The sequence below is a fragment of the Hirundo rustica genome, chromosome 5, assembly GCF_015227805.2.
Source record: "Hirundo rustica isolate bHirRus1 chromosome 5, bHirRus1.pri.v3, whole genome shotgun sequence".
NCBI lineage: Eukaryota > Metazoa > Chordata > Aves > Passeriformes > Hirundinidae > Hirundo > Hirundo rustica.
Genome location: NC_053454.1, coordinates 23,312,458 through 23,330,468, shown reverse-complemented (window position 1 = coordinate 23,330,468; position 18,011 = coordinate 23,312,458). Strand labels below are relative to the sequence as shown.

At 39.7% G+C, this 18,011-nt stretch overlaps 1 protein-coding gene across 18 annotated transcripts in view; it reads left to right on the top strand.

Annotated features, from left to right (window-relative positions):
* The window catches only part of APBB2 (amyloid beta precursor protein binding family B member 2), a 170,867-nt gene that overhangs the window by 121,824 nt on the left and 31,032 nt on the right, over window positions 1-18,011 (top strand). For all 18 annotated transcript variants that reach the window (XM_040064026.2, XM_058420591.1, XM_058420586.1 and 15 more), the window contains 2 exons: window positions 1,930-2,076; window positions 6,333-6,460. In XM_040064026.2, coding sequence (XP_039919960.1) covers window positions 1,930-2,076; window positions 6,333-6,460 — 275 coding nt within the window. The remainder of the gene's footprint in view (window positions 1-1,929; window positions 2,077-6,332; window positions 6,461-18,011) is intronic.

The following is an 18,011-nucleotide window of genomic DNA, read 5'->3' as shown; positions in this document are numbered from 1 at the left end:
TTTAGCAAGATTCATGATCATCTAATGTGCCTGAAACAATTCTGCAATCTTAAGATTATGCCACCTTAATAATTGGTAAAAAAATGTTTTTTTAAGTATCTTGTGTAGCCCTGAAGTAAAGAGCACCCCTGAGTATTGACCCTTCCTTTGTCTCCTCTTTCATCTTCTCCTTCATGGCCCTTTAGAATGGAAAGTCAGCACTTCTGTGGGTTTCCAGCAGAGCTGGGTCAGGAAGCAGCAATGTGGGGGAATTTTCATGTTGATTCCCTTGTTTGCAAAGCAAAAAAAAAAAAAAATCCACAGAAAAGCTGGAGGCATGAAAGGCTTTAATTTTTTTACCTACACTCATTAAAAGGTTTTGTGCAATTGCAGAGTGTGTTTGCTGTCTGATACCTGAGATAAGATGCATGGTTAGTGACTCGTTGGAGTGGGTACCAGAGGTACAGGGAGCAGGCTCTTAGGCTGGTTTTCCTGCTTGGTGGAGTGAGCCTGGATGAATGCATTGTGCCAACTCAAAGAAGGCTGAAGGAGGAGAGAAGTTTTAAAGGGAGGGAGAAACTCATTAATCTTTTTATCCTCTGGTGAATTTTACTCCTCCCTTGGTTTGCCAAAGTTGGCATATTATGCATATTTAAAATACCTTGGTGTTTTGGGGTAGGTATTTTTGAGGGCAGTTGTTCCCAAATGGCACAGCAGTGATGGTGTGTGAGCTTGGTCAACTCACCGACTTCACAGCAGATTTTAGAAGGTGGCAAGTGAATATTCAGCTTTTGAGCTCTGAAGCTGATTCATTTACTGCATCTTAAGAAGAAGGATTGATAACTGCAGCATGGGCCTGCTGTTGCAGCTCCTGGGCTGTGTGGCAGTGTGCTGCTGGAGGCAGCAGGGCTCCAAGCAGTCACTGGCACTGCCTTCCTCCCAGCAGCTCCCAGGATCATTGTCTGCTTTCCTGAGGATCCGCGGGATGCTGCCAACAGCAGAGAAAGCTGCGTGCCGCAAGGCAGCAGCGCTCAGCCATGAGTGTTGGTCTACTATTGCTGAACTTCTAGGCACCACCTCAAGCATTTGTTGTGTCTGGTCAGGAGGTACAACAGTGAGCCTGTTGTGCCCATTGGTGGCGGTGCTCCTGTAGGTCGGTGTGAAACACCCGCGATGTCCTCTGGAAGGAGTCTTGGTCTCGTAGACAAACTCCTATTGACTTCTATTTCTCCCACCATAATGACTGAGAGCAGATGAGCAGGTTTTGGTGCCTTTTCAGAATTAACACTTTTTATTCTCTACCTTTGCAGATGTTCTAGAAGAAGCCTGTTTTTCTCTTATGATAGCTTATCTTCTTAGCTTTGAATTTGTTACTGTTTGCTACCTTAGGTAAACTCACTATAGAAGTGATTGCTGTAATCCACAAAAAAGAGTAATTTTCTGGTTAAAAGCCAGACAGTGGATATCTCACAAGAGACATAATCCAGTAGTGTTTTCTTTCTTTTCAACTACTGCTCTAGATTCTAGGTAAAATTTCAATTCTACAATTCTACAAAATTTCAATCGATAGTTGTGCTTTTTCCTTTATTGTTTTTATATTTGTGTGCATCCTAGTATTTACTGCTCTCTTGCTTCCTCCTTTTTGTTAACAAAATTATTTTATTGGAAGGCATTAGTGTTACCTCCACAGACACCTTTCATAGGAAGTCATACATTCCTCTTTGTTCCTTTCAACGTTTTCACCTTGCCATTCATGCCAATTTTCATGCCTAGTCACTAATTGGTTCTTGAACTTCCCAAACTATCACAACAAAATATATTTTCATTTACTTATCTTTGAGCATAAGCCCATCTACAAGGCCTTAATTTTTTTCCCATTCTAGATGAAGACCTTTAACCCTAACTGTTTAGTTGCTGTTGTATGACAGATGTTTTTTGGTTTATTTTTAGTGCTTTGCTGTGCGATCTCTGGGCTGGGTAGAAATGGCAGAAGAAGATCTGGCTCCTGGAAAGAGCAGTGTTGCTGTGAACAATTGCATCAGACAACTCTCTTACTGTAAAAATGACATCAGAGACACTGTTGGCATTTGGGGAGAGGTAAGAACAGTGTGAACTTCCCTGCTCCTGGAACATCCCTCTTGTGTCATAAAACATCTCAAAGGAACAATTCTGTAGACAACTACATCCATGCTCTGTGTTTGGGATTTTACTACTTCAGCCTGGCACTGCCAAATGTATAAAAGGGTTCAGGGAAAATGTTGGCCTTTTTGTTCCAAACTGCTCAGGACAGCAGATGCCACATCTCTGCTAGTACACACCTGTGCAGTGGCACTGTTGGGGGCACCAAGGCCAAGCTGTTGAAATTCAGTGTAATTCTTCCTCCTGGCCAGAGGTCTGAAAGTGAAGCTTTATAACAGCATTTTCGAAGGTCTCGCAATGACAAAGGGCTTTAAGGAAACCCACGCTGGCAGGGTTTGTGATTCTGAAATGTATGAGAAGATTGGAACTGGTGGACAGATGGTTTATCTTACGATGATTATTTATCAGTATTTCAGAAGGAAATTAATTATGTGTCATCAGTCTGTCTGTTGGCTCCTCTCCAATAACTCTTGAATCTCTGTACCAGTGTCATCCAGTTTTGAAGGATGCCAGATTCCCACACACTGAGGGAAAAAGCTCAGATTTCCTCTTCCTTGGTTTGCTGAAGGGTCGGTGTGCCCTCGTTGACTGAACCGCGGTTGCACTGTGCTTCTTTCTGGGTTGGCAGCAAAGAAAGGATAACGCTGTGGGAACTTGGGGAAAACTGAAGGGAGCTTTAGGTTTTGTGATGTGGAAAATAGGTGTGCTGGGGGACAGATGAAGAAGTGGAGGATGTTGAGGGGTCAGTAAGTGAAACAAGAAGGGAAAAGGTGGGACATACAGAGGGCACAGGAGACAAAGCCACAGTAAAGTATCTTTTTTATTTGACTGTTCATGGAACAACTTAAACTTCTGCCAAATCTTATTTTTTACCTCTCTCCTGACATATTTGCAGAAGGGTTACACTAATGGGGATTGGCCACACAAGATCTGAACACAAAAGAGTGAATGTTGTAACTTTTCCTTGTGCGATCTAAGAGAAGTTGCACTGCCGAACAAAAAAAGAAATCAAAAGAAAGACTTGTCTACATTTCAGTAAAAATTTCAGGGAAAATAGCATTCAGTCCTCCCAAGTTATTGTTGCAGTCTATGGCTCGAGTCCACCATCCTATGACCACAGCAATGCCAAGATGCTACAGGGGAACAACTGGGAGAAAGCACCCTTAAAAACTGAAATTATGTTTAAAGGAGCAATATAGTGTCCTATCTATTTAAAATAATTTCAGAAGGATTTTTTTAAGTAAGAAAAATATATTGTACATATGAATTAACAAAATAATATTGTTTTCCTTTCTTTCTTTCTTACACCTGGGAACAGTTTTATTTAGATAATGTATGTACAGACTAGCAATTTGATATGTGTCAGTCATGGACTTCGGACTTACTGCTGACCCTAGGAGAGAAAAAAACCAGTATCCCTGTATGTGTGTAATCTCATCCATTTTTCAGCACTTTGATCAGCTTGAAATATATTGTTTACTTTGAACGCTCATGATTTAAGAGTTAATGTTCACTTTTTTTTATGTTTTTCTCTCTGTCAGTACCTTTGTTGTTTGTTGGAAGCCCTTGCAGGTTTTCAAGCCAAGCTGGTGAAAAGTTTTGGTCCTCTTGAATGGATGTTTAAATTAAGAGTGCTATTCATTAAAAAAGAAAAAAAAATAGCCTGACAAAGCAATACAGACACTGTGTTTGAATAGGTGGCTCCTGAAGTAAATTATAATCCTGATTTTAAGAGTTCATTACATCCAAACACATTTTCCTGCCTTCAATGTAAGTCTTCAGGAGTGATTTGAAGAGGCATGTTTTAGAGGAACCTGAAAAAATTATACTCCATCACTGATGTATCAGATGGGGCAATTATAGCAGGAATTTATTATGAAGCTGAATGACTGCATGTAGGAGTTTTAAGATTGCCTGAAGATTTACTTGAGCTAGAATGTAATGAAAGTGAAATTGGGGTTAGGACTAGCCCCAAGTTTTCATGATTTAAAAAACTGCAAAACAAGCCACAAAACCTCCCACACCCTGGGTAAAATCCTGACCCTGCAGAAGCTTTGTTAGTGGCTTTAATGTGGGATTTCATGGCCTTCGCTCCAAAATAAATTACCTATAGATTTTGAACTTTTACTGTTCCGTAAAATCTAAAAATGTGGTTCATCTGTTTGTGTTGCTTTTTTGCCATTAATTACATTTCTGTACATTACAATATCACTTACATGTAAAAGATATCCTCTTGCCATTGACCTATATACTGCAGCCTGTAGCATTTCCAGAAAAACTGCTGGGGTTGAGCCTCTCTTTCCTTTATTCACTTTCCCTCCATGGCTCTTCCTCATCTCAAACCATCAGATCAATGCAGCTCTTCAGCAGTCTGACACATTAAAGCCTATGTTCAAGCTCCTAGCCTGTCTAAATTCTTTTTGACCTATGCTTTTATCTCTAAAATAGCTTTTTTATAATAAGGCAACAAAATTTAGCAAAATTTATTGCTTCTGGCTGCAGACAAGTGATTCCCCTGAGCATTGCAAGGATAATTTCCTGTGACTTATGTTGTTTATCTGCCCACTCTCCAATTTTTTTCCAGCTAATTTGGATTCTGTTATGTTACTCTAATCCCAGTGTTATTTTGCATGAATAACATATTTTTCCTTCTTGTAATAATTTCCTTCTGGAACAAATATATAAGTATAAAATGGGTCCAGAAAGCAATCTTTGTGACACTTTGTAGCATTCTTCACACAATTTGTTTACTGCTTCTGACCTCCAAGCAAATTTCTCCCTTTTTTGCTTTGTGATGTTTCTTCTTCTGCCACTACCATCTCAGTGCTGCTGGGTTTTCCCATTTTTTTTCCATGACTCTCACAGCTACATCTGTTTCTGCTTCCCTAGGAGCAGCCTATATATCCAGCCTTGCATTTCAGCCACAGATGTGCTTTTTCCATCAGTCAAAATATTCTTGTGTTGGCTTTGCTCATACCAGGTGTCACCTATCTCTTCCACATCCCTCTTGGTACTTGCACTGCCAGCTCACAGCTGCCAGTGTCACAGCTTCCCTTGGAATCCCTGTTAGGAGGTCTGGGGTTGGGAGAGGAGATGGGCAGTGCCTGCCCCTTGCTGCCTTGCCTACAAACAGCGGCAGAAAGCCCTCACAGAGTGACATAAATGTATTTTGTATACAGACACAGAATTGGACATCATAAAGACTTGAGCCACTGTAACCAAGCAGGAAGAGGGTTTCTGTGTCAGTGAGGTGAAGAAAAACGTCCATTTTGAAACATTAGTCAGTAGGGATTCAGACCCTTTCTGTTCTATCTGTTCATGTATAGATTCTGGCACAAAAGAGAGGAAACAAATTAGTCTATATTTAGCTGATAGCTTCCACCTTCTGATCAGCAGGAGCTTGTCTTACTGCTCAGCAATAGGTCCAGGATCATTTCTGCAGGATCTCGTGGTCTGAAGAGTATATGTACAGCCTCCAAGAAGAGGGTTATTACATGTGATAGAAGAGGCAGCAGACCTATTACAAATGCTGTCAAAAGAAGGAAAATAAGCATTTGTGAATTAACATCAAAAGGAAAATCATTTTTAAATTTGTATCCTGTAGGAGAAAAAAGCATTATCCTTGTTCTTATGTGCCAGAAGAATTGGGGAGAAGTCCTGGCTCTAAGATTCTGCAGTCACTAGCAGAATTCACATTCAGGTCTTAATCCTAGGTCTTCCCCTTTAATTCTTCTTCAAAGAGTAAATCCTTTGACACATACAAATTGCTGTCTGTTCCCATAATCCATTTGTTACAGTTTTTGGAAACAAAACACTTTGAAGGAAGGAACTATTCCTCAAAAGTACGGGTTTTGATACAAGGTTTTACTGTGAGGACAAACCATGACTTCTCAAATATTTAGAAATACTGAAAAGCAGATAAACACTACTTGTTGAATAACTCAGTGGTTTGGGTCTGAATGAGTTGTATTTAAAAAAACATCGAAGCTTTTTGTCATTGGGATTGTTTAAAAATATAGTAGCAAGATAGCATCTTAGATCTTTTTTTCACACCAGAGGTATATGAAGATTTTTTTTTTTTCATTTGCTCTTGGAACAACCCAAAACTTTGAGTAAAGGTGAAGCTAGTCTGAACAGCACAGACATAACACCTTGAGCCCAGCCAGTTTGAGAGGGTGATGTACTGTGTAATTGTACTTTATCTGGAACTGCAGGGCAAAGACATGTACCTTATACTGGAAAATGACATGCTGAACCTGATTGATCCCATGGACCGCACAGTTCTGCACTCGCAGCCTATTGTGAGCATCAGAGTCTGGGGCGTGGGGCGTGACAATGGTCGGTGAGTGTTCACTCTTGTCTGTCTTTACTTGCTGCTAATTTGGTCTGCTAATACACAGTACACATTGTTCTGTCCCAGGGCCTATGAGAAGGTGGGTAAATTATTCTTTTTGTTGCTGGTGTTACTTTTTAAACTCTCTGCTTTTCGTAGTGTATCACTTATATGCAGTTTTGTTAAATCTGCATTGAACAAGCCTTTCAGATTAACTCAGGTGCATAAAACTGCACGTGTTAAATTGGGTTTTTTTAGATATATGTAGTACTTTTTGGTATAAAAGCATGTTTTCAAATATGTCTCATAGTAAGTTTCTCCTGGCTATATATATATATAGCATGTCTTCCTGCTGATTCAAGTTAAATGTACTACCAATGCTCTGACTGTATGCGTGTGTTTCTACTTTCTTGAGATATTTAATGTGATGGAGAAAAAAGTTGGATTGAGGGAAAAGTAATAGGTTTAAGTCATTACTATTACTTCTAGTTCTTGATGTAAGAAAATCCCCAAGGGTGTTGTGGAAAACTGAGGTTTGTCCCTGAAATGTGCTGCCTGTGAGCTGAAGTTGTTCCTTGTGATAGGGAGCAACCAGGAGTGTGTGCTAAAGGCCTTCTGCCCTGGAAGCAGTCTTTCCTTTGGTTTCCTTCCTGACTGATCTTTAGGTAGCATTCTTGTCTGTCACCCCAGGACAGTCATGTAACATTGCTGTGGAAACAGGGACATGAAAGTGACTTATTTGGAGCAGGACAGTGAGCTGTCTCCCAGTCTGATTGGGCATTTTGATGTAGTGAAAACATTGCCATTCACATCAAGAAAGTCTGGGATCTCAAGACAGTACCCATCCAGACACAAGGATAGTAAGGCTTGAGTAACACTAGCAACCTTCTGCTTTTTGTGTCCATGTTTGATAATGTCAGATAAGTCCTGCATGACTAATACTGGCTGTGATGGAGTACCCACATCACTGGACAAGGGAAGGGTTCCTGATGTAGTTTATCTGGACTTCTGAAAGGCCTTTGACACAGTCTCCCACTACATTGTTCTTTGTAAATTGGAGAGAAATGGATTTGATGAGTGGACTGTTAGATGGATATGAAAGTGGTTGGATAGTTGCATCCAGAGCATAGTGGTCAATGGCTCAAAGTCTTAATAGGCATCAGTAACAAAAGGTGCCTCTCAGGGATCTGTATTGGGGCCAGTGTTAGTTAATATCTTCATTAAGGACATAGAAGAAGGGTTCAAATACACCCTCAGCAGATTTGCTGATGACACCAAGCTGAGTGGTGCAGTTGATACTCCTGAAGGGTGAGATGCCATCCAAAGGGACCTGGACAGACTCAAGAAGTGGGGATGTGGAAATCTCATGAGGTTTAACAAAACCAAGTGCAGGGTGCTGCATCTGGGTCAGGACAACTCCCAGTATGAACACAGACTGGAGATGAAGAGATCCAGAGCAGCCCTGCTGAGAGGGCCTCAGGAGTGCTGGTGGATGAGAGGCTGGACATGACCCAGCCTTGGGCACTCACAGCCCAGAGAGCCAAACGTGTCCTGGGCTGCATCCAGAGCACCGTGGGCAGCAGGGGAGGGAGGGGATTCTGCCCCTCTGCTCTGCTCTGGTCAGACCCTACCTGCAGAGCCGCATCCAGCTCTGAGGTCCCAGCACAGGAAGGACATGGAGGGCCACCAAGTTGATTAGAGGGATGGAGCACCCCTCTTATGAGGAAAGACTGAGAGAACTGGGATTGTTCAGCCTGGAAAAGGCTTCAGGCTGATCTAATTGTGACCTTTCAGTACCTGAAGGGAACTTACAGGAAAGATGGGGTGAGACAATTGACAAGAGCTTGTAGTGACAGGTCAAGGAGCATGGTTTCAAACTGAAAAAGAGTGAGTTTAGATTACATCTCAGGAAGAAATCCTTTACTGTGAGGGTGGTGAGGCACTGGAACAGGTTGCCCAGGGCAGCTGTGGATGCCCCATCCCTGGGAGGGTTCAAGGCCAGCTTGGACGGAGCTCTAGGCAACCTGGTCTCGTGAAAGGCATCCCTGCCTAAGGCAGCAGATGAACTTTGAGGTCCCATGCAACCCAAGTTGTTCTGTGATTGTCAAAATATTTGCGATAGTAGGAGTCTGGGGGTTTTTGCCTCTAACTTCCGATAGGAAAGGTAATTTCAAACATAAAATATCTTTCCCAGTAAAAGATTTTCTAAGACTTGTTTTATCTCTCTCAAAGTTTCTGATTACCAATGGCTAAATTTCTGAAAGGAAAGGTGATTAATTTTTAGGTGACTAAAGGTTTCTAATTTTTTACTCTTATAAATGACTGATAGTCGACAGGGCATGGGTTAACTGTTTTTCACTTCCATGGGTACAGATTTTTAAGAGCCCTAAAAGGGGCAAATCCAGTTTGAAATGCTGGGAAGTAAAAAGGTTTTAACTCCTAATGAATAATCCATTAGAGTTCTTTGTTTGCATTAGAAAATAGGTGCATTACACTTTTCCCTTCAAGTCAGTTTTTGTAGTACCTTGCTTCAGTCAGAAAATAAATAGAGCATTTTAAGGAGCACCTAAACGTGACACAGCTTTACAAAGTAAAGGATGCCAGCTTTGATTTTCTTTTTTTTTTTTTTTTAAGCATTTTCAGTTCTTTTCCCAAATACTTACGTTCCTTTGTGAAATAAAATAATTTCATTATGTTCTTTATAAAGTAAGATAATGAATCATATTTCTTCAGGCTAGGTGCACACTTTTCCTAAAGACAGAACTGGTCATAGATGTTTCTAGGAAACATTCAAGAGAAATGTACCTTTTGCAATCATGTGGCACCGTATGCTTTTGGTGAAATGTGTCTGGGGGTGGGAGGCAATAGTAGACTCTCCTAGATGACCATAAGCCCTACCAATAGGGCAGGAGTTGTTGGGAAAAGTTGCATGTGCACTGTCACTCTGCTCTGACCCGCTGCGGCATGCCACAATATTTATCAAAAACTACATGCAGGACAGGAAATCTCTGATCCCACTCCTGTCCTTTTTCATGCCATCTCTATGGGCCAAAGATGAATTGCAGTTCTGCTAAGACTTCTGTAGAAACTGATGTCTCTATTAAGAAAAAATGTTTAGATATGGAATATATGGGAGAAGTACAGGTCCAATTTTAAAAATACAAGTAACAAGAACCCCTCAAACCCAGTTCTTCCTTTTGGTCATAAAAAGTAGTCACTTTCTCAACTGTTTTCCTGAAAGGAAGTTTTATACAAGACACTGACAATATAGAGAAACTGGCAGAGGACATAAACTAATTTTTTCTCATGTTTCTACTGTCAGTAATGGGAGCATGCCTTTCTGTGTTCAAAGTGAGCATTTCATGTTTCTAGAGAGCATGACATTTCTTGACCAGTTCTTGTAGGAACAGCAAGAAATAGTTTATTAAATTTTAATATATATTGTGTTCAGGTATTGAACACAAAGTCAAAACCAGTTTTAATATTTCATTTGCTGGAACACAAATGTTGCTAGCCACTTTTATTGGAAATTTGGGGGTTTTCATCATAAGAAATTTCATTTCAGACCTTTCCTATTCATAGCTATTTTTAAGAAATTTGATAGATGCTTTTAGAGAAATTTTGTACCCAGAATGACTTTCAGGTCTGGAGCCCACTCTTTTTGAAATTTAATTTGTTTAATGTTTTATTGACACATTTTATAAAACAAGATTGTAGGAAAAACATGTGATGTTAAATGGCAGAAGATCAAAATGACAAGCAGAAAGAATAAACTTAGGAGTGCATAATCAGATGTACAATATGTTTTGGGCATAGGGATGTTCAGTGTAGGAAACACGCTTTCAGGGGTAGCATAAAAGATGTAGCATTTGCTGAAGAAGCACTAACACACAGGAAAAAGGCATTTGGAGACAGAACAAAAGGAGGACACATCTCTTGCCAAGTAGTTTCTTGTCCAGTAGTTTTTTGCCCAGCGGTTTCTTGCCCAATAGCTTCTTTCCCAATAGTTTCTTATGGAGTATTTTCTTGCCCAGTAGTTTTATGCCGAGTTGTTTCTTGACAATTAGTTTCCTACCCAGTAGTTTCTTGCCCAGTAGTTTCTTTCTGAGTATTTTCCATCCCAGTAGTTTCTTGCTCACTAGTTGGTTGCCCAGTACTTCCTTGCTCAGTAGATTTTTTTCCCAGTAGTTTGTGCCCAGTAGTTTTTTACCGAGTAGTTTCTGGCCCAGTAGTTTCTTGCTGAGTAATTTTGAAATGGGGTGGAAAAGAATTCCACAAATAATAATTGCTGTTAGAGCGGTATGTATTTTAATTGATGTTGAGATACTTGGGGAATAACTTTGTTATTAACTAAAGACACTCACAAACACTAGAGTGCTTGCCCCCGGTATTTTTCTTCGAGGTCTTACATATGGATGGCATTTCACAATCTGCCTTATATATATATCTATTCTCTGTCTTTGCCTGTCCTTGCCTCTTATGGTAACTAACTCCACTCTCCTCTGGCCGTGCTTAGTTTTTCATGGTGGTCTCTGAGGGTCTCCAGAGGATGAAAGAAATGGAGTCTTATTCAGTGCACTCTTCACTTTTATTTTTCTTGTGTGCGTTTTGGTTTTTCTGGCACTTTTTTAACGCAAGGAATTAGTCTCTGCTGTTTAAGACTCTGTGGTTTTCTCTTTATCTGTATTCTTAGCTTTATTATCTTGCTGTGTTTAGGTTAGTTTTTCTTCTTATCACTGAGGGGCCCCAGATGCTTGTACTGCTTTAAAATACATAAAGGGTAACAGACACAGCGCTTGATATTCACTAAATGGCTTTTAAAATGTAGTTTAAAAAGCGTTTTAAAGCACTATTTAAAATACATTCTAAAATATAGAGTATGTTCTTAAGTTTACTATAAAGACCAGCTAGAATTTTCAAACTTCTGTCTTAATCCCCCCTTTTCTATAGATCTAGTAAATTCCTTTACCACTACTGGGGATTCTTTTTGGTCCTAACCAACTATCTTGATAATTCTTTTTTAACATTATCCTGTGTGTTTTAGATAATGAGGTTAAACTTGCTACTTGCTTTAACATCTTCTAGTTCTGTATGAGTATTACAATAGACATGATTAAATTTATACTAATTATATCAGTAGAATAATGATGGGGTGACATAGGGTGTTATAAGACTTTAGTTGCTGTTGATGACTATCTAAAGAGTACATCCCACCTGTTGTGGATTGCGTCCTGCTTTACTTTTTGTAGGACTTTACTTAGGTTTTTGGTATCATGTTGGACAGTTACTAAGGTATTTTGTTTGTTCTTTTGAATTTCTTTAACAATTTTCATCAAATTTTAATCAAATTAATGTTTCATTAATTGCTTTTTTAGGGTTAGGTTCATTCTAATATGTGTGGCTAACAATTGGTGATCGGTTGTATAATTAGACTTGATCAACTGGTGGGATACAACTGGCACTAAATATGAAAAGTCATACCTGACAATCTTAACAAAATTGCAGATACAAAAATTAGAATGATTTTTAGTAGGTAAGGATACATTGTTTTTATTTATCTCTATAAATGTACGAGTGGCTCTTAAGCATGCACAACTATGGTCAATATATGTAATTATAGTCTTTTGGTTAGTACTTGGGTGAATCTCAAAATGGCAGAGGCTTTGCTTAGCATCTAGATATGTCTGGGGCATCCATTATGTTACTTGTACATATAAATCCTTGTTGCTCTTGAGTAATGTAAGATTTTAAATTTACAGTTTGCCACTTTCTATTCACCATCTGAGCTCACAATCTTTGTTCAATGGGATAGAACACTGTTTTTATGGTTTAATCTTAACAGGATGATGGGACGAATTACTGTCATGGGTTACCAGGCACTTATCTGAGGCCAGTTTTTAGATGCTGACACATTGTTTAACAATTGAGGAAGTTGAATGTGACTTCGGGAATACTTGTATAAAGTGGGTGGAGTAGGGAATTTCTCCTTTTCCCTTCCAGCTCGCTGGCAGTTAACCACCAGCCCCCCTGGGCCCGCTCCGCTGCGGTGGGACTGCCTCCAGCCTGGCCGTGCCTCCGAGCCCCGATGGCTGCCGGCGGGGGAGTGGGAGGCTGCATCCTAACGTCTGTCTAACCGTAAAGCCCGCCCCAACCCCGGCCGGGCCGGGGGAGGTGTTTGCCGAGCCCCGATCCCTGATAGCCGCTCCGGGCTTTGCTAGGCTGGGCCGGTCCCGCTCCGCCACGGGCCCCTCCTGGGGCCTGCGCACGGCCCGGCCGGGCTTCGCTTTTGCTGCCGTGGGCCTGGGGGTGGGCAAGAGGCCCCTGTCCCCCTCCGGTGACTCCCGAGCAGAGAGGAAAAGGAGGGAGAGAAACTCGGCCGCTTTAAGATCCCTCGGCCTGAGAGGCTGCTGCCCGGCAGAGATCGTGTGACCAACACAGGCCCTGAGCAAGAGAACAACTTTCTTCTTACACATACGGAGTTTCTAAAGCCTAACTCTTTTTTGAGTGAGAAGAAAAGGCCAGAGTGAACGTAGAGAAGACACGGGATAAGATGAAAGTCAGTAAAGAGAGAAAGTTAAGTCTTAAGTGAGACAAAAGAGCGAAGAGTTCCTTCGTTTGGTTAGACTTCTTTTGTGAAACTATAAAAAATAAACTAACTTTCTCTGTAACATATGAATGCTGTTTAGGAGGGTGTAGAGATCTAGTTATAGCTGTGGACTGATATAATTGAGCTTTAACAGGGAATTTCAAACAGAGGAAGATAGAAAGTGATGTAAAGCCCTTTGCTCCCAGGGATAAGGGAGGCCTCTGTTCCTTGAGATGAAAATGATCTTTAGAAATAGAAGAAGAGTTTTGTTTTATATTAGAAGAGTCATCCTTAAACGGTACCTTAAAATAAGCAAACACAGCCCATATGTAGTGTTAAGAAAGCGGCTAATAGGAAGGCCTTCACAGATTCAGATTTCTTAGGCAGCTGTTTTTCTGAAAGTTAAGACCTACAAGAGAACTGTTGCATGTTGTTAGTAGAGAAATTCTACAGAAGTTCTAAGAGAGACTCTTCTTCTAAAGAACTAATGAAAGAATATTTTTAAATAGTGAAATTGACTAAAAATCACAAGTTTTGTCTTTTTATGTTGTTTGTAGGAAAGTAAACACTTGGGAGGAGGAGAAGGAGTGCTTTGAAAGTTTCATTTTGATTCTCATTTTTTTTCTTTTAGTGTGTGTTAATAAATTTATCGTTGTAACTTTTAAGTTTAGGTTTGCTTTTGCTTCTCTCTTCATCTTATCTTACTGCTTTTTTCTGGTGTTGGCAAACCTATAATCAGGGTAAGTTGCTTTTGGAAAAATGGCTTTACTATTTCTCACCTCAGTAGCGACAGGTTATTTTACCAGGATGAATGTAAGGATTGTGTGCTAATGTATAGATGAAAAGAGCTGCAGTGCAGTTTCCAGCTCAACAATATGGTTTTCTCAGCTTGTGTTCTTTTGCACAAAATAATGAAGAATAAACTTTCTATTCTGCAATAGCAACATGGTCAAGAAAAGCAGAAAATAAATTAAAACTGAAATGGTGTTTGCACCTGCTCTTCTGAAAAGATAACACCTCTGAAAGAATGTGTAATTTCAGCTGAGCTCTTCAATCTCTGAAACACCATTAATCAATATTGCCTATTCCCTTTGGTCCCTGTAACCTTGGAATAAGGACAAAACATACTGTAAGGAATCACATAAATAGGGCATGGGTAAAGGATTACACTGGAGGAAGAGGATTTTACTGGCTTTTCTGGCCTCTCTTCTTAGCTGGGTTTTTACAGTTATCTTTTGCTTTTTCTTATTCCCTAAACCAGCTGCATTTTAAGATTGCTTTCTGTATGTTTTGGTAGCATTTTCCCTTCTCAGTAAGAAATAGTTTAGGTAGTTATTTATGCTAAACTTCCTATTTATATCCTTAAGTTCTGGCATAGTTGGAGGTGCATTGTGTTCTAGCAGGGAGTAATGAAACAATGCAGCTGTAAAAGGGGGAATCCAGTCAAGCTTACGGAATTAATGGGTTTTAAAGCAAATGCGGTCAAGTGGGTGCAAAAAGCTGCATGTGTGCATTCATACTTTGATTCATTAAACTGGTTTATTTTAGCTTTGGGATTTACATGAAAGACACAGTAGATTGAAGATTCATTGAGATAGGCTGGTATTAACTTGAAATATATAATTTAGAACACCTGTAGTTTTGCCCCAATAATTTTCTGTTGCTGGTGGCTTCAATTGGGGCAGCATCCTCTATCCTTTCTGAGTAATCTCACTAACAAGATGAAAAATTAATACATAGAAACACAGAAACAATTAGGTTGGAAAAGATCTCGGAGGTCATTGAGTCCAACCTTAGAGCAATCACCACCCTGTCAACTAGACCGTGGCACCATGTCCAGTCTTTCTTGAACACCTCCAGGGGACGGATGGTGACCTTATCACCTCAGTGGGCAGTCTGTTCCAAAGTCTAGTCACTCTTTCTGGGAAGAAATTCCTCCTGATCTCCAACCTGAACCTTTTAAAATAGCACTTGAAATTATTCAACTGTAAAAGTTTCAGTTAAGACAAATGATGTACCTAGACGTGGACTACAAATAACCACTGTGATAGGCTGTCTCAATAAGATAGCATATTGACTGAGTCCCTGACTTAAAGCCTTTATACAGATTTGTGCTAGAAAATCTGCTCACATTCCCTGTTATTACAGCTATTAAACTCAAACCCTTTTGGATACAGCTAGAGGAATCCATGAATTTAAGTGGCTATCACAGAGGTCCCTCGAGAACAGCTGAGCTGCCTGTGAAAGTGTCTGTGGCTTGGGAGAGCTATTGACTGCCAGTTTGGGGTGGAAATCTGATGAGTTCTTCTACTATTCTTTTTGCTGCATGTTAATCAAGCAGATGCTGTGTCCAGACTGATTTCTGTAACTGCTGCTTCAACTCCATGGCAAAACAGTGATGCAAGTGATGCAAAAAGCAGCTGCTGTCCACACTGTAGCTGTCAACAGAAAACATCTGTCTTACTCCCAGCTCTCTACAACCCTCCTAGATGTCAACACCCAGAAGCTTTGATCTTACCTCACAGTCAAAGATGGTTTAAACTTCCCTTGTGTACTTTGGGTGGCCATCACTTGAGTGCATACACCTTCTGTTTATTCCTGTCCAAAGAGGCTGTGCAAACAAAAAAAGGTCTTCCTTCCCAAACCAGTTGGAGTCAATGGAAGGTGCCTGCCTTTCATTCACCCCCTTTTTCTTCAGCAGTGCTGAAGTTGCTCTTAATTACACATCTCTCAGAGGCTATATCAGCATAGGGACTGTGTATAGAGGGAGCCACCTATGGAATAAATGTTTGTCAGATAATTGATTAACACTTTTCTTAAAAACAAAACAAAAAAACTCAATAGTGACTTTTTTGTGTTCTTTTGTTCTCATCTCAAGACCTTTTTTAGTTTAAGGTCTCTGTAGCAGATGAGAGAAAACCAAATTAATCCACTAGTGATTTCACTTTGTTAGTCTAATGTATATTGAGGCTGTTCAGTTAGTATTAAGGGGGACATATAAAAAACCTTCTGAGGAGAAAAGCCACAGAAAGCATAGGCCATTGAAGAAAAGAGCATGCTTTATGAAAAATTGTGCCAAGAACACTTACTAACACTTTGCTGGCTAAAAGTTCATAAAGCACTCTGCAACTTTGATTGTAGTATGTTTGCATGAGCAGCAAAAGACTTTTCTGTTGTGTAGTGGTTCACTTGAAAATGTCAACCTTTTGCAAGACATGTAATTACTTTGCTTATTGTTTTCTATTGTAAGCAAAACTTTGACTTCGTAAAAATTGTTACTAGGCAAATAATTTCAGAAAAAATAGTGGAGGGGAAAAAATACTTTGTGCAGCAGAAAGTATTTAATTATCTCACTGTTAGGCTGGCTAATAGAATATAGGACATTGACAACTTTCTAATGTAGCAAATTAAAAAGCAAAAGTACAGACTGAAAATGACCTTGTCATGGCTCTTCTTCCTGTCCAAACATCTTATGCCAGTATTATACTGGTTGGTTAGAGAGAGAGTAGGATGTGTCTATGTTCACCTTTACTGTGTAAATATTTATATCCACCTACATAAAAACACTTCTGATGTTTGTGTGTATGTTTTCCTGATATCTAGAGGATTTTTGATATGTCTGTGTATTTGCAGACCACTGAATGTCTTCTGGCATTTGCTTTATGCAATAGTAAAACAAGGGACAGACTTAGACCTGTGTTTCTCTCTATGCACAGTCACAAACTCAACTACCTGCACTTATATAATAATTGGAAATGTGCCTCTAAAATATAAGAGGATTCTCTTGCTAGCAATTTAGCACTTCAACTATTTAAGTGTCACATCTACCTCTGGATGGTTTTTCACATTTCCTGCTAGATGATTGCAATTCAAATATTTATATGCAGTGCATTTTTATGTAAATCATAGCATATACTGTTTTATCCATTCCATGTATTTAGAAAGCATTTTCACTTTAGGATTTTAATTCTGAGAATAGTATGTTGGCTTCTTTCCTAAAGCTGGCTCCACTGCAGAAAAGGGCCTTTGTTCGTCAGGGATTCAGCACAATTTGACCTCTGGGAAAAGAGGTAGATTGCCTGCTGAAGCCACTTTGGTATGTGCAGATTGATTAGCAGAAATTTAAACACTAATTTGAGCAAATGAAAAGATTTTTGTCAACAGATTATTCAAGTGTCTTAAACGTTTAGGGATTTATTTACTGACTGACTTGGTTTTGTATTTAGAAACTGTTACATTAACATCTGTATTTTTTTAAAGAAATTTGTGCTTAGTGACATTGAAAAAATAGTGTGCATTGTATCTTTTCTGATGACAGTCATCTTCACACAAATGCTATTCATCTTAATCCCATAAAAAATATTTCAATTTCTAATCTGAATTAATGCATTAAACATAGCACTCAATTATCTCTAAATTTCAATATTTCATTGCTTGAAGTTCCTCTCTCCCCACCTTGATTAATTTCGAAGCTGGCTGGACGTACACTTGTGCCCCCTGAGTTGTACCAAATTCCCCTTGTAATTGATGGGAAGTTTTTTATTAGCTTCACCACGAGTTGTAACTTATAGAGGTGGACCTCCAAGACCTGAATACTGCTCAGCAAAATCAATGTAGTACCTCTGGGGGCATCAGGACGGTGTAAACGTTATTTCTTTAGCAGGACTAAGGTTCTCATACAAGCTCAAAATAGCAGGAGAAAAAGTAAGGAGCCTACTATATTTTTTAAAAGAGTATGGAAGAGTTAAAGGTCTGCAAGGTGGCTGTCTTCAATATTTGATGTAGTATTCTGATCCTGTTTAACATCAATGAAGTGAGTTTTTCCACTTCAGACAAGACCCTGTGAAAGCCAGCTTGCCTGTGTTCTGGGATATCTCATACTGATACAGCAGTGTTTGTAATCATGCTGTATTTGCCAACAAGATGCAGAGAGAGGTACTATAGATTACTTACAGATATTTTTTTTTTAGTAGC